Source organism: Glycine soja, chromosome 13, assembly GCF_004193775.1.
Source record: "Glycine soja cultivar W05 chromosome 13, ASM419377v2, whole genome shotgun sequence".
NCBI classification, from domain to species: domain Eukaryota; kingdom Viridiplantae; phylum Streptophyta; class Magnoliopsida; order Fabales; family Fabaceae; genus Glycine; species Glycine soja.
In genome coordinates, this window is record NC_041014.1 from 18,184,239 (window position 1) to 18,202,084 (window position 17,846).

Consider the following 17,846-nt stretch of genomic DNA (forward strand, 5'->3'; position numbering starts at 1 on the left):
AAATTTATTTTGTGAAAATTGATTCTGGCAGTCTCAACACATTCCTGGAGACACCTGTCATATTAGCTGAGGGAGAGACTCTACCCGCCTACTCCAGATACTGCAGGTTGCCTACAAACTTCAGAGAGATAAAGGCTGCCTTATGCATACCTAGCCGAGGGTTCATTTTGAACTCTAAGGGCCAACCTGGGAAGATTCTCAGGAAGGACCTGACTACACTGGCTCAGGTGTGGAGTGTCCTCTCATACTCCAACTAGGCCCCCACATCACATACCTCTGATTTGACAGTTGAAAGAGCTAGGTTGATCTTTGGCCTAGTCTCTCACTTGGATATGAACATAGGAGCACTGATCTCTGACCAGATGACCTCTATAGCTTAGCCTAACACCTCTAGACTTGGGTTCCCTGCTCTAATCACCGCATTATGCAGAGCCAGAGGGGTTGTATCTGACAGCCTTACCTTCGAGTGCCTGAGCCCGGTCATTAACCTAGCCTACATCAGAAAGAACTTTTGGAACCCTGAGGATCTAACAGTCTCTATCCGAGGGGCTAGGAGGGCGAGGGCAAGGCCAACTGAGCTTCCTTCTACTTCTGCAGCTCCTACTCCAGCATCCACTTCAGCAGCCCCTTCTGTTCCAGCTCAGACAAATTCTCAGCGCTTTGAAGCCATGCTCCAAAGCATTCATCAGGGACATATCATTTTACTATAGAGTTTACAGATGATGGCACCTCCATACTCTATTCCTACAGTAGAGCAGTTTAGTGAGATGGTAGCCTGGCCCAGGACCCAACCTTCTCTTCATAAGGAAGACGAAGGTCCCACAGCCCAGGTACCTCAACATATGGAGGATGAGTCATCTGAGGCCACCATCCCAAAGCCATTTAATATAGGAGAAGAGGCAGAAGAGACACAGGTGAGACAGGTAGCTGCTACCACTCCTGAGCGATCCCTTGAGGCTACTTCAGAGCCTTCTGCACTAGTGGTAAACCTACCCTTACCTCATCCTGTAGCAGACCCCTCCACTCCTCTTCTACAGATGCCAGAGGACCCAACTACACCAGTCCTAGCTGTAGACACTTCTCCTCCCACTATTGTAGTGCTTCAGTTGACAGATGAGGAGGATGGTCAGACACAGGACACGCAAGATCAGTCACAGGAATTTTGATTCCTGATGATACTTTTTGCTTTTTGATTTATTATTATTATAATTTTGGTTTTCGTACAGTATTTCCTTTATGTCTACATATACTGTTAGTTTCATTTATGGGTAATTAGTTTGCTCATCCTGAAGCATTTTGAACAGTTTGACTTGTTTTTGATGACATGGCAGTGAAACACTTTTATCTTTTTGGGAAAATTGGATGTATGTTTTCATTTTGAATTGAGTGCATGATTGTGATGGAGTTTGTGTTTCCTATCATGAGTTTGATCAAGTGTGTATGTTAGACAAAAAAAGAACAAGAATGTGAACTTGTAATTAGAATTGTTAGTCAGTAGACAGATTGATTGTGAAAGAAAAGCTTGAACCAAAACCGGTGAGAGTGTGACCTTACTCTGTGAGTGAACGACTAGCTGTGAGTGATAATCTTTGCATAAATCTCTGAATTTTAGAATGAAATGTATAAATGAGGACATGATGAAGGCCATGATTGTACATACATATGCTCTTTTGACCAAACATCTTACCTTGAATGATAATTGCATTCGTTTCTCCCTTTTTGAGTTGAACGATATTGTCAAAAATTTGAACCCTGAACTTAAATATTTATCTCCTGATACCTTGTTTAGATTTTAGGAAAGCATATGGTTCAAGGCAAATTTACTCTAAATTTGGGGGAGGGAAGTCAATTAGAATAAAAAGAAAAAGGTTAAGCATCAGCACACACAACAAATAAGTTGTATGTTATAAAAAAAAAAAAGAAGAATAAATTGTGCTGTTACAATAAGGTCAAAAGCAACTTAAAAGGAAAAGATAGTGAGAAAGCTACTTGTGTAATACAAGACCATTGGGATAAGTCAAGGATTTGTGCTCTCTTAGAATCTAAGCCTTTGAATCCTAGAAAAACCAATGAATTTTTGTAGCCAAGCCTCACTACAAACCTGAGAAAGTCCTTTTGATTTTGTTTATACATTTCTGACATTATGGCATAAGATGAAATTCAAAGATTGGACCTCTTGCTAGTTGTTATTAATGAATAGCTTAAACACTTTTGCTTGAGTGAAACAGTAGTCGTGAGACTGTGATTTAAGCTACTTTCCTTGATATCTGTCTTATGCCTAACTCCATCTATTTGTTCAGGTTACATTTCATTCTTTTCTTTAGATAACTACATACCTTGTGAAAGACAAGTGATGAGAGCATTTTACTCCATTCTCTTATCATGCAATCAGTAACTTCGTAGCATACACCTTTGTACATAGTCACTGCATGTCATTGTCACTTGAGGACAAGTGAGCTGTTCTCTTTTTTCTTGAGGACAAGTGATCGAGGCTGTACCCGAATCAAATAAACATTAAAAATGCAGTATCTAGGAAGTGATCCTAGGTCGTCTCCCAACGCGCAATGGTTAACCAACCGTTCATAACAGATAGTAATAAAACATTAACTAATTGGGAGGGGGTTTGATTGTTTTTGTAAATTAAACCGCAAGCAAATTTGAATTAAAGAGATAAGAGAATTAAAACATGTTGTTTCCCCTTGATTCACAAGCAAGTCTCTTATCCTAGTTTACGAGGATTTATCCCTAACCAGTTCAACCACTTAATCCAACCCTAAATTAAATTACTAAGTGAAAATTAACATAAGGCTGTCATTATGTGATTAAGCAACACATACACCAATTAATCATGAACGAAACTGATCATTAAGCATGAACATAAATTAAGTGCAGAGACAATTAATCAAGCATGGATTAATAGCAACAAATACAGAGCAATTGGTGAAGAGGAAAAACTGATCAGAATTCAATAGTAATAACAAAACCTCAAAGAGAGTTGTGCTTGATCCTCAAGAGAAAACAACGCTGGAGACTTAGCCTTCCATTAATCAGCAGAAAACGAAATTGTAAATTGAAGCAGAAACGAAATTGCAGAAAATGAATTTTATTCTACGTGAACAGTGCGCATGAACAGTACAAACTAGAATTACGAAACCCTAAAATTATTCTCCTCTCCAAAAACTCCCAAAACTAAAACCCGGGTGCTGTTATATAGGTCCTCAGCCCCAAAGCTTAGAAATCTATTTTAAGTCCAAGCCCATAAACGAAATAAAATAAAATCTGGACAAGATAAGGTAAGATTGGATGAAATACAATCTGGACGAAATAAAATCTAAATAAAATAAAATCTGGATAAGATAAGATTGGATAAAATAAAATTGTATGCTCTCTTCAAGTCCAAGCCCAATTTCAGGTTCAAACCCAATTTCTTATAATTCTCCTAAAATTAAATTAAAAACACAAAATTAGTCAAGTAGGCCCAAATGATAAAACTGCATAATTAATTTGACAATTAAGGCTAATCAGTAATTAAAATGGTGACAAAAAGGGTTAAGAAATACGAGCAAATAATGACACATCAAATCCCCCCACACTTAGCCTTTTGCACTCCTAGGAAAAATCAAAAAGCAAAGCAAGGAACAAATCCAGAGACATTAAAGAGAAACAAACAAACACAAAAACAATTACATATTTCTCAATGAATATCAAGGAATGAAAGGAATGGGCAACATCCAACACGTAGATAGTTAAAGAATCAAGACAGTCATGAAAATCATCCAAGCATCTCAAACATGGCAAGATAGTCAATCAGCTCAAGAATGAAAAGTGATAAAGCCTCATAAGATATGCACTCTATCTCTCAAGTGTCTAGGCTACTGTTTACTCTAAGAGCACCCATGAAAACAAACACCACATAGACTTGGCAAGACTCTAAAATTGACAACCACACCACAAACACATGCACATGAGGATCAAAAGGTCTTTTAAGGTTGTAATGGGGCCAAGGTTAAGGTAGAGGAAAGTATGGGATAAGCGGTCCATATGTGCGCTAAGCGCACGAGCACGAACAAGGCCATCTATTTAAGCCTGAAATCAGATTTTGTGAAGGGAGTTTGGACTTGGATTCAGAGCTTTGCATGTCTAGGGTTTCTAGAGAGAGAAAGGTCCAAGTTCCATAGAGTTTTGAGAGATTTTGCTGTGTGAAGATCTACAAAGACCAGAGCTTGAAGCAGGAGCCGGTTTGAGAGCTTGAGATGAGTTTGTGAGTGATTGTGAGATCCTAGAGGTGAAGGAGACATCCTCACCACTTGTATTTTAGCAATCTTTCATCTTGTTCTTCTCTTTGTTGTTAAGAAGGCTTCCTAGTATGGAAAGCTAAATCCTCTGTTGGATCTTCCCTGTAGGTACCTGATGCAAATATATTTCTATCTATTTAATGATGTTTTGTGTGTTCTCTGTGCTATCTACTTTTCATTCCAGTGTGCCTTTACCTTGATCACGCAGATGCATGCTTTGTTAGGGTCATTCAACAGTGGAAACTGGTCTGACTCTAAAGTCCTTGATAGTGTAGGGCTGAGTTGTCGTGCTTTCATGAGGAATCAGGGTGCGATAAGTTAGTTGAGTATGTGTGTCTTAATGCGGTCCCAGCTGAATTTAGTCTTACAAGAGGAATCTACGGACGATGCTTGATTAGGATTAGGCTAAACTATCATGAGGAATCGGGGTTTAGTATCTCAGGAGACACCATAAGAACACATGAGCGTTGTTCATATTCACACTTACTTTTACACACTAGACGCTTATTTGCTGAAATAGCTTACCAAATAACACAAGTGCCCCGGGTGTTCGATACTCGGTTCTTACCATCTTATACTACTTGTGCGATCCGGTGCACTTGCCGGAAGCCGAACAAGTTCTTGGTGTCGTTGCCAAGGAACTTATTTTTATTTGGGAAGTTAGCTTGTTTTTAGGTGTCTATTCTGTATTTTTTATTCTTTGATTGGTTTTGTGAATATTCGTTCATAAATTTCTATTTCTCTTTTCCTGTTTAATTGGATGACCGTTGTTCTGTTAGTATTGTATATGCATAGATCTCCCACAGGCAATTTAGTTCCTCTGGACTTAGAAATTGAAGCTATGTTGCGAAGGAATAGGGCCGAGAGGAGAAGGAAACTTCTGCAAGACAGAACAATTGCATCCATTCTTGAGGAGGAAACTCATTTCCCCGACTTATTATGACCGGATTCACCATCATCAAGGGAATCTGCCACTTAATTACCAGAAGCCATTACCATGGCAGAAGAGCATGATCAAAGGATTACCCTTGAGGATTATTCAAGTAGCTCAGTACCACAATTTTTTACCAGCATTGCACGTCCTGAAGTGCAAGCTAACAACATCAACTATCCACATTCCTTAATTCATTTAATACAGGGGAACTTATTTCAAGGATTACCTAATGAAGACCCCTATGCACACTTGGCAATGCTCATTGAAATATGTAACCCTGAAAGATAAAACTTAGTTGGCAGCTTACAAAGTGTTACATATTTCAATGAGCGTTGCCAAGTGTGCATAGGGGTCTTCATTAGGTAATCCTTGAAATAAGTTCCCCTGTATTAAATGAATTAAGGAATGTGGATAGTTGATGTTGTTAGCTTGCACTTCAGGACGTGCAATGCTGGTAAAAAATTGTGGTACTGAGCTACTTGAATAATCCCCAAGGGTAATCCTCTGATCATGCTCTTCTGCCATGGTAATGGCTTCAGGTAATTGAGTGGCAGATTCCCTTGATGATGGTGAATCCGGTGATAATAAGTCGGGGAAATGAGTTTCCTCCTCAAGAATGGATGCAACTGTTCTGTCTTGCAGAAGTTTCCTTCTCCTCTCGGCCCTGTTCCTTCGCAATGTAGCTTCAATTTCTAAGTCTAGAGGAACTAAATTGCCTGTGGGAGATCTATGCATATACAATACTAACAGAACAGTGGTTATCCAGTTAAACAGGAAAAGACATAGAATTTAGGAACGAATATTCACAAAAACAATCAAAGAATAACAAATAAAGAATAGACACCTAAAAACGAGCTAACTTCCCAAATAAAAAGAAGTTCCCTAGCAACGGCGCCAAGAACTTGTTCGGCTTCCGGCAAGTGCACCGGATCGCACAAGTAGTATAAATGGTAAGAACCGAGTATCAAGCACTCAGGGAACTTGTGTTATTTGGTAAGCTATTTCAGCAAATAGGCGTCTAGTGTGTAACAGTAAGTGTGAATATCAACAAGTGTATAAACTATCTGGGCAAAAAGAAAGAAAATCATGCGAGAGAAATGATGTGTAAAAACAAGTAGAGAACACGTTGGTCTTCCTAATAGGTGCCTGATGCTAAAAAGATATTCTCTATCTAACAATGCTCATGTGTTCTTATGGTGTCTCCTGAGATACTAAACCCCGATTCCTCATGATAGTTTAGCCTAATCCTGATCAAGCATCGTTCACAGATTCCTCTTGTAACACTAAACTCCGATGCACTCAGTTCAAAATGAAAACATACATCCAATTTTCACAAAAAGATAAAAGAGTTTCACTGCCATGTCATAAAAAACAAGTCAAACTGTTCAAAATGTTTCAGGATGAGCAAACTAATTACCCATAAATAAAACTAACAGTATATGTAGACATAAAGGAAATACTGTACAAAAACCAAAATTATAATAATAATAAATCAAAAAGCAAAAAGTATCATCAGGAATCAAAATTCCTGTGACTAATCCGGTGTGTCTTGTATCTGAACATCCTTCTCATCTGTTAGATGCCATACTGAGTAGCTAGAGGAGAAGTGTCGCAACCTACCCTTTTGCGGGTGAGTGAGGCGAGGCTCACGGGTGAGTCTTCCATAGGAGGAAAAATGAGCGGAGTCGCCACCAACGTTTATTGAAAGGAAAACGTTAGAAAACCCAAAGGAAACCGGTCAAGAAGAATATTCCAGATTCGGGAGTTATCTTTATGTTTGAGGAAGGTATTAGCACCTCTCACGTTTGTCCCAAAGGACAACAACCTTTGATTAGAATTGTGTGAAATTATGTATCAAAACTTTTATTTCTTTTTATTTTTGAGGTCGACAAAAGCGGGGCTCTTTCTCCTACGTACCCTCCATCGAAGAGGAAATCAGACCTACGTAGTTCTTTCAAAAGGCAGTAAAGTGATGTGTTGATTTTATGCTTTTGAACGGTCCATGTTAACCGATAAAAGCAAAGAGGACCGGTTAAGGCGTTGGACCTTAAAACGGTTTTCAGTGATATTTTGATATTTTGATTATTTTATTATTATTTTTCTTTATATTTTGATTATTTTATTATTATTTTTCTTTTTTTGGTTTAACCGAGGTTACAACGTAAACGATCAGTTAGACTTTGTTTTAACAGTGATTAAACGAGATTCAACGCAAATGATCGATTGAAATTCATTTTATCATTTATTAGGCGAGATAACGACTTAAATGATCGGTTAAAACTCGTTGAAAACGAAAGAAAATAAAACCGAAAGTGAACGAAATAAAGATGAAGGCCAAAAAACAAGAAATGAATTAAAAGTCTCGGATTTGGAAACTTACCCGTTGAAGAACGAAGAACAGATGAAGAACGGTTGAAGAACGGTGAAGAACGGAGGAAAACCTTCATGAATTTACTTACGAAAACATCTCGGAAGCGTTACGAAAGCACCTCGGCTTGGATTTTCTTCACGGAAACAATTTTTTTCACCCAAAACAGCTGAAACGCATAGCCAAGGGGATCATGGACCCTTAGAACAACCTCCTTTTGCCTTCTTATAGGAAAAAGGGGGAGGAGGTTACCGCCCAGCTCGCCCAGGCGTTCGAAAAACAGTCTGGAAGGCCCAATTCAATATTTCAAAATTGCTATTTGCACCCCCCCATTTTGATAACTTCACCCCATTCTTTCGTAATTTACGAAAAGTTACGGAAGCCTATAGGACTTGATTTTGTTCTTTTTCCTCTTCCTTCTCACCAATATTAAGTGAAATATGCTTATTTAGGGTTATGAGAATTTTATGGATATGGGAATTTTTTAACAAAATGGGGGAATTTTTTATGCTTATTTAGGTTGCTTCCACCTTAAGCAAAAAATTGCCCAGAAACCTCTAGAAGGACCCAGGTTTGAAAATTAGTATTTGCACCCCCATTTTACTAAATACACCCCCATTGCCCTTTTTTTGCTGATTCTTTTTCTATAACGTTACGGAACCTCACGAATTACGTAACGATACTTGTTTTCTTTCCGTAATGTCATGAAACTTTACGAATTACGCAACCATCCCCTCTTCGGCTTCTGGAATATTACGGAACTTTACGGATTGCGCAATAATGTTTCCTTTCGACTCCCGACATGTAGCGAAACTTCACAGATTGCTTAACGATGGGTGCCAAGTTCCTCGAAGCGGTCAAGCAAAGGTTGCATGCCATCAAACAATGGTCCCCGGACGAAATTAGGGTATGACAATTGCCCCTCTTTACTTACCTTTTATCGGAGATAGGAGGAAAGTAAAGATAAAACACTAATTTCGTCTGTCTTAGCCCTTTTCCGTAATTAATCTATGATGACTCCCGAAGGCCATCCTTTGCCCATCATGGGGATTTAATTGATCTCAATCACAATAGTTCAAACCCAAAACGATTTGAAATAATGGACTCCCGTCTCTTCTTCTTCTTTCTCTGCACAACACAAAACAAAACAAACAAACAAAAAATAACATAATATATACATATACACATGTTTGGTGAAGGAACCGATTGGGAAAATAACAAAAACCATATTTTCCCCTCACCGGAGGCTCCGTACTTGATAACGGAGGATGCATGAACAGCGCTAGGCAATCAATTCGTGGGGCTCCAGACTCGATGGTGGAGGATGCATGAATGGCAATCAATTCATGGGGCTCTGAATAAGATTTGATGGTGGAGGATGCACGAACAGCGCTAGGCAATCAATTCATGGGACTCCAGACTCGATGGTGGAGGATGCATGAATGGCAATCAATTCATGGGGCTCCGACTAAGATTTGATGGTGGAGGATGCACGAACAGCGCTAGGCAATCAATTCGTGGGGCTCCGGACTCGATGGTGGAGGATGCATGAATGGCAATCAATTCATGGGGCTTCGACTAAGATTTGATGGTGGAGGATGCACGAACAGCGCTAGGCAATCAATTCGTGGGGCTCCGGACTCGATGGTGGAGGATGCATGAATATCAATCAATTCATGGGGCTCCGACTAAGATTTGATGGTGGAGGATGCACGAACAATGCTAGGGAATCAATTCGTGGGGCTCCAGACTCGATGGTGGAGGATCCATGAATGACAATCAATTCATGGGGCTCCAAATAAGATTAGATGGTGGGACCGAATGATCCATTAGATTCTTTCACCTAAAAGGCAAACATGCTTTAGCAAAGAAAAATAAATCATTCACAAGAGCACCATGCTCTTTCTGGGGTGTGGGGAAGTTTTTACTCGGACCCCATAGAGGACGCCAAATATACCCGCACAGGGGTAGACAAATAATCGTTTCTCCTAGCTTGCGTATTCTCAAAAGTCTTCTTTCTTCACTATTTGATATTCAACAATCCGAAAGGGAGGTACCTATAGGTACTCTGACGCTCAAGTCAGATCGTGGTCAAGAGTAATAAATGAGTATTTAATACAATGAATAATGTCTCACCTTGATATTCTTGTAACTGTTTATACATATCTTAACAGGCCTTGGACCTATGGGTTAGTGTATGTCATTACCATATTTGGTAATACTCATCTAATCACTATTAAGGACTCTTCTCATAGCCTTAATAACTTTCTTTTAAGATAATCATACTTTAGGCCTTAATAATGATTTAAGGCCTCTGGGATATCTAGGTACTCAACCTAGTCGAATACTTGAGCACCAAGGGAGGGATACTGTCGTGTAATAGTATAGGGGATATTTCAGGTTCATAGCTAGGTCAAATATGTGAGTACCTTCCAAGAGAACTTCTTTTAGGACATCAGCAAGCGCTGTATTCAAGTACTCGATTAGGCCGAGTACCCTAATACTCTTAAAAGAAGAGTTTCCTGTTACAACAGTGATGGAGACATTCGGGTATTCGACTAGGCTGAATACCTGAGTACCCGAGCTCACGTGTACCTCTTTTATGTTAAGGACGAGAGTACTCGGGTATTCGACCAAGTCAAATGCTTGAGTACCTAAGGCTTTGTGTGCAGTTGACCTTTCCTGGTCTTGTTGGTGCTTTAGGTACTTGGCATTGTCGGATACCTGAATGCTTTCCAACGACAATCATGCTTCAATATCTTAAGACTTTCAGGGTCATATTCGAGTTTTCGGCTAGGTTGGGTATCCATACAATATAAGCCTTATATCATAATACAAATTATCCTTAATAATTTAAAAATACTTACTTATTAGAAATTTTAATTATAGTAAAAATAAATATTTCCTATTCACAATTTCCGTGATAAAATACTAGTGCTAGTTTTTAAAAATCAATTCAACCCAACTTATCAACACCATCATTCAAACGTAACTGAAAAAGTAATAGTAACATCAAAATGAAATACTAATTGGTTAAGTAATCAATGATAAAAATAATTTGGATAAGTAATTTAAATATTTTTGAAGAAAAATCTTTATCAGTTTGTTTATTGTTTTGGTAGTAGAAAATCTTATCTATTATCAGTAGTAACTTGTTTTGTTTGACAATTGAACTTATAAATAAGAAAGAGGAGTCACATGCAAGCAGCCTTTGATTTAAACCATCGGCATCTGAGAAACAAAGTGTTGTGAGCGCGCTTCGTTCAGAGTATCAATGGCGCATCATAACAATATTAGGGTTTCGATTTGCTTCCTCTTCGCGTCATCCCTTCTTTCTCTCTTCGCTCAGATCTCCTCCGGGAAGGAGTTCGTTCTCACTTTGAATCGCTCCAACTTCTCCGACATTGTCACCAAACACAACTTCGTCGTCGTCGAGTTCTACGCGCCTTGGTAATATGTTGTTGATGTTCTTTTTGGATTCCACATCTCCTGCATTATTGTTCCGCAACATTGCAGATCTCATTTTATTTTTTTTAGCTGTTGTTTTTATTGTAATTCCTTAAAATTGAATCTCGGAATGCATGAGTATGGGAAAATAAATATTCTTTGGTGGACCCCACCTGGCTATTCCCGGTGGGGACACTCTGAGAAATAAAAACTGTTTAATTTAATGCTGCTCAAGATTATTTGGATTTTTCAGTGAGAAAGAATAATTTTAAATCCTTATACAAGTAAGTTTCTACTAATGAAAACTCATTAGAAAGAATAATTTCTAATAATTTAATAATTTTAAACTGATCACAGAGAGAATCAGAGAGAGTGCCTTTCCTACTAATTCTTCTATTCCATAATAAGTATTGAATGGGTTTTACATTTTCAGCACGTTAAAATGCATTTATTTATTTGTCTATTTTTTTTTATAGTTTTACATAATGAACAATGCTATCAACTCATCTTTAACACTCTTTTTTTATTAATGGCTATTAATATTGACTGAAATTTATTAGAAACTGTATTTTTTTTTAACTTTTTTTTAGGGGACTTACTCCTTATTTATAAAGTCTTACTCATGGTTTTTTGTATTTTTTTAATAAAGTTAATCCAACAGTAAAGAGTGTTAGAGCGTTGCACCCTTGTTTAGTGTTATATTTTTAATACTTGGAATTTTTTTTTCTGCCTGTGCTATATAGAAAGTGTTGCTAAGTGTTGTTAGTACTCTTCTGTGATTCACTATGAGGTCACAATCATTGAACTTATTATTCTGGGCAATCTATTCACTGATGCTGTATTTTAACAATTTTCTTTCTCTTTACTCATAGCATTTAATATATTATTCATTTTTGTTTTTTTCACTTTCTAGGTGTGGCCACTGTATGAAGCTTGCTCCAGAGGTAGTACTTTTCAGCTTTTATTTTGGGTTTCGGTTTAAGTTCACCTAGTAAGATTTTATGAATACTGATTTTTCTATAATGTTTTGTTCCTGCAGTATGAGAAAGCAGCCTCTATCTTGAGTAGCAATGATCCTCCAGTTATTTTGGCTAAAGTTGATGCGAATGAGGAAAAGAACAGAGAACTTGCAAGCCAATTTCAGGTTCAGGGATTTCCAACTATTAAGATTCTGAGAAATGGGGGCAAGGTTGTTCAAGATTACAAAGGTCCCCGTGAAGCAGATGGTATTGTTGACTATTTGAAGAAGCAAAGTGGTCCTGCAACAACTGAAATTAAATCTGCAGATGATGCTAGTGCTTTGATTGACAAAAATAAAGTTGTTATTGTAAGTGATCTTCTTCCATCATGTTTTTATGTTGGCTTTTGTTAGGAAACCCCACATCACCTACCTCAATTCTCGGAATGCAACTTATATATATCTATTGTACAACTTCACTTGCTGCCAATTGGTTTTAAGCTGAGATGTAACAGCTTGGATTTGTATTCACATTGTAATTTTGTTCTCCAATATTATCAGGTTGGGGTCTTTCCAAAATTTTCTGGGGAGGAGTATGAGAATTTCAATGCATTGGCAGATAAATTGCGTTCTGAATATGATTTCAGTCACACATTGAATGCCAAACACCTTCCACGTGGAGAATCATCGGTGACTGGGCCTGTAGTTAGATTATTCAAGCCATTTGATGAACTTTTTGTTGACTTCTATGTGAGTGTTGAATTCTTTAGATAGATAAAATGCTTTTTATGAAGTTTAATGTGTTTATCTCATTTGGTTGGGTATAACTGTTTCATGCTTGTAGGATTTTAATATGGAAGCCTTATCGAAATTTGTTGAAGAATCTAGTGTCCCTATTGTGACTGTCTTTAACAATGACCCAAGCAATCACCCTTTTGTTGTCAAATTCTTTGACAATCCAAATGTAAAGGTAATATGCTATCTAACAATATTTTAATCGTTCAATATTAAGGCAGAGGGTTCGTCTTAATCATATTATTGTGGCAATTACCCTTTTTGTTATTATCATCTCCATGGTGTTACCTTCTACTTTTCCATTATTTGCTTGTTTTCATGACATTTTCCTATTTCTAAATATTTATTATTCTCTTTTGCTTTTGTTCCCTCACCCCTACTTAATATCCACATTTATTATCATATTGGATTGGCCAAAAATTTATAATTAAATAAAATCCAAATTTTCATTGGCAAATACTTCTTTCATTATCTATGTCACTCAGGTGTAATAATATGTAGTGTTAAACCATCACTCCTGAAATAAGATTGGTTTTAGTTTACTCTGCCATCCCACCTAATGAGTCATTAAGATTTGTTTTTAATCAAATCTTTGGTATGAATAGGTTCTGTTGTTCTCATTGCCTCTCTATTAATAGTTAGGCATGAATTCTGCAATGAAACCTCCTAAGATTTTATTTTTGCCAAAATCTTCCGAGTTTTTATCAGCTTGAGGCTTTATTTGTTTGTTTATTAGGAATATATTCATCTATATATGGATTTACTAATATTGTTTTTTTATTACACTACCTTTTTTGAGATGACCCATGGATCTCTACATATTAGAATTTTATATCATTGATATACTTTTTCTCTCTTTCACCCTTTTATTTTTTGGTATATACATATACATTTTACAATTCATAATCAGATTCATCTTTTTTTTAATGCATCATTTCAGTCGCTATAATTTTATTGCTGATATAACATATATTTATTTAGATTTTCTATTTTGACTACTTTAAATCCTGATAACTTTAACTAGTTCTCTAGTGTTCTAGAACTCTAAACTCATAATTTGAAATTGTTAGGCAATGATGTTCTTCAACTTCACTGTTGACAATGCGGATTCTCTCAAATCAAAATTCCGTGAATCTGCCGAGCAATATAGACAACAGGGCATAAGCTTTCTAGTGGGAGACCTTGAGGCTAGTCAAGGTGCATTCCAGGTTTGCATCAAAAGAGTTTGCACTCTGATTCTATATTTATCATTGCATAATATCAATATTTGACATTGTGAATTTGGCTTGTCCTGGCAGTATTTTGGCCTTAAGGAAAACCAAGTGCCTCTAATTGTCATTCAACATAATGATGGGAAAAAGTTTTTGAAAACTAATGTGGAACCTGATCACATTGCAACTTGGTTGAAGGCGTACAAGGTGATGCTCATTTCAATAACATATATCTTTTGCTTGCTTTAATTTGGTTGGGTCTTTATATTTAGTACTTTCCAGTTAGGAAGTTTAGTAATATCTTTAGTTTTAAAATTTTAAAATAACTGCATTCTTGCTGTTATTTGTCTTTCAGTTTGTTTCTTTTTATCTAATCAAACTAAATCTTTGTATAATTTCAGGATGGAAGTGTTGAACCATTCAAGAAGTCTGAACCTATTCCCGAAGTTAACAATGAATCTGTTAAAGTAGTAGTTGCAGACAATCTTCAGGACATTGTTTTCAACTCAGGGAAAAATGGTATAACATTTTGCTTCTGTTTGTATAATTTTTATTTCTTTCATGTGAAGTAATAATAGTCTTTTTTGAACTCATTTTTTCTAGTTATGCTATTAGCATAAAAAGAAAGGACTCTGGTCATTGAAATAAAAAGTTTAATTATAAACTGATTTGACTATTCCTTATTAAAACCATAGATTTTGGCATAATAGAATGGTTAATATTACTAGAATTATAATGGTTGTACTGTGGCATCTTTTGTTATACTTGGATCTCTTGTGGATTCAATATTGTGTTAACCGATGCTAACTTCTATTTACTTGAGATTAAAAGCTTTCATTTAAAACTGGAAGTCTTCTTGACTGTCTGAGCTGGATTTGATTGTGGCTTACAGTATTCATTTTTTATAATTTAATTTGCTTGGCCTCTTTTTTTGCAGTTTTAGTTTGTGAAACTCATCTATCTAATACCAATTATGTATCTGTGGTTGTGTATAAATTCTACATCTAAATTATTGTCCCTCATACTTGTGTGTTATTCATTGACAATGAATTTATTAACTATTAAAACAATAATAACTTGCAGTTTTGCTGGAGATTTATGCTCCTTGGTGTAGTCACTGCAAAAAGTTGGCTCCGATATTGGAGGAAGTTGCTGTTTCATATCAAAGTAATCCTGATGTTATTATTGCAAAACTGGTAAGAAATGTATATTTATAAGTTGAGGATTGTGCTTGTGCCTATATTTTAATCAATTTGCACTATGGTGTAAGCAGCTTGAAGACAGATTTGATACACTATTAGTCACCCAACAATGACTAATTGTGAATACAGATTTTACAGAAATAAATTTTGATGAATTTACTTTTTTTTTAAAAATAATTTCTGCTAAAAAATCGTATACACCTCTTTTCCAGGATGCAACTGCCAACGATATACCACGTGATACTTTTGATGTACAAGGTTATCCAACAGTGTACTTCAGGTCAGCAAGTGGACAGATATCACAGTATGATGGAAGTAGGAAAAAGGAAGACATCATAGATTTCATTGAAAAGAACCGGGATAAAGTGGATCAGCAAGAATCAGTAAAAGATGAGCTTTGAATAAGGTAAATATGTGTATATCATTAGTTCATCTTCCCTTTCTCTCATTTGATATCCTCGTAACCAAACCAAAAAACATGTCTTCCAGAGTTCCTCATTCGCGTTTTGATTTTGTTTTCCCTTTGCAGTGATGCAGCTGTTACTTTCTAAGGATATAAACAGTTATATTTTTGTAGGTTTAAATTAAGTATCTTAGTTAGTTTCTTTGCATATCTTTTATCCTTTCAGTTTTTTCTTCATTTATACGTTTTTTGTCTTAATAAAATGGTAGGGTTTTTTTTTTTTCCCTTGGCGTAGTGTAGTTTGATAATAAAAAATTGTGGCTGTAAAGTCCTTTGATCCTAGTTAAATCAGTAGATGCGTTTAGATCACCAATGAATTTTCCATATCTCTTGGTATCCTTGTGAAATTCTACTTGTTCTCAATATCTTGATCTCCAATTTTTAAAGGATGCATGAATATGATTTTCAAACCGTGCTTAATTGCTCGTTGTTTCCCTGCTTATGGTTCTTGCAATAATTGGGCCGTGTTTGGCAAAGCTTTAGTGCTCTATGCCTCAACAACTTAATTTAAATCCAAAAACTAACTGTTTTATACTCTGATTTAATTTTGATTTATTGTAACCTTCGGCTATGATAAAAGTTGAGAGGTCAAATTCTTTGTTGATGTTGTTGTCATATGATCAAATAACGGTTAAACAAATTTGACATTAATATATGTATTTGGAATTTTAAAAGGGATATAAAAAATGTAAATTCAGAGTTTTTTGGTTGACTAGTGACATGTTTAGCAAATTCTTTTATGTGAAATATAATTTTTTTTATTCGTAAAAATTGAACACAGTCCCAGATTTCATACACTCTATTCAATCAACTAAGTTAAATTCTGGTATGTGAAATACAACTTTAACTACCTATATCAACATTTTTTAATTAAATCCTTATGCCAATTTGCCAAAAAAATGAACATTTTGTTCCCCTGAGCTGAGTTTAAGGCAAATGAGGTAAATATAATATGTATGCAGTGGTGACACAGGAATAGATAGAGTGCAGGGGTTAGTTATGGCATAGAGGTCGTAATTCATTAACTGTGGCAGGAAAAATATTTCCTACAAACAACTATCGTGGACGCCAAAAAAAAAAGGGATTGCTATTCTCGCTCTCCACGTGCTTGAAAATGAAAACACTCAAAGCCATATGCTCGTCAAACTTTTGTTTTCTTTTCCATAAAATTGAAAACACTCACAATTTTAGCATTGCCAATAATCATTCTCTCTGAAGCAAAAACACTTTGTGTTTCACCAACAAAAGATAGGAGCAATGCTGTGAAAATTGGTCTGGCCATCAATTTGGTCAAGACATTGAGTTGATAGATAGATTAGTGGTGAGATCGGTGGGTCACTAGTTAAAAGAGAAAAAAAATACTACTTCGATGTAAATTTTGTTGCTTAAAAGATGATACATCATGATAGCATACAATTGCAACATTGAACAATTCAAAAGAAATAAAAAAAACCAAATAAAGAGTGTATTTGTGAATCTTTATGTCCAATTAGAGTTGTTTGTAGGAAAAAATTTCCCCTTTGGGTCAAACACCCAATTGTCATGTGGGTGATGCTAGGTGCATTAGTATTATTGTTTGTGCACCCAACATTTTTTGGTAATTCCAGAATTATTCCTGCTTCTTTTTCTTCGTTTTTAAAGTTGTTTTTACTGGTTTGTGGCATTTGCACTTCGCTTTCTGCTTTGTTGGTTTTTGTCGTTGAGTGAGGTGTCGCTTGGATGGAGGTGAAAGTGTTACTGGTGGGTGGTGGTTGCTGCGGTGATTGGTTTGTCGTCGAAGGTACACCAAGTACGCGAGTTGGTGTTGCTGGTTTCCCTGAGTGAATTGATATGTATGTTTAATTTCAGCATACGGAACAAATTGATCTGTAAGGTTTATACGGATTAAGTTGATCCGTATGGTATACAGATTTTGAAATTTATAAAAAATGTTTTTGAAGTTTAAATTTTTTTTTTAATTATAAATATGTTTGTATGTAAATTTGTAAAAAAAAATTATTTGTTTATGTGTACTTGAAATAATTCGTATGTAGATTGATATGGGGTTTTTTTATTTTTAATATATATGGTTATGAATTGTAGTGTTTATAAAATGGTATGCAGTAAAAGATTATGTTGAATTTTGTATGATATTATATGTATAGTGCGGTTAGGTGTTGTTTGTTTGTCATGT

The 17,846-nt window shown here is 36.1% G+C and overlaps 1 protein-coding gene across 1 annotated transcript; it reads left to right on the forward strand.

The window, feature by feature from the left end:
• Positions 1–10,782: 10,782 nt before the first annotated feature.
• Positions 10,783–15,986, forward strand: LOC114382003 (protein disulfide-isomerase-like). Its single transcript, XM_028341234.1, has 11 exons — positions 10,783–11,047; positions 11,958–11,988; positions 12,084–12,371; positions 12,564–12,752; positions 12,847–12,972; positions 13,868–14,005; positions 14,096–14,215; positions 14,410–14,527; positions 15,092–15,204; positions 15,423–15,616; positions 15,740–15,986. The coding sequence occupies exons 1-10, from the start codon at positions 10,872–10,874 to the stop codon at positions 15,609–15,611; spliced, it is 1,488 nt and encodes a 495-aa protein (XP_028197035.1). The 5' UTR covers positions 10,783–10,871; the 3' UTR covers positions 15,612–15,616; positions 15,740–15,986.
• The last annotated feature ends 1,860 nt before the right edge of the window (positions 15,987–17,846 follow it).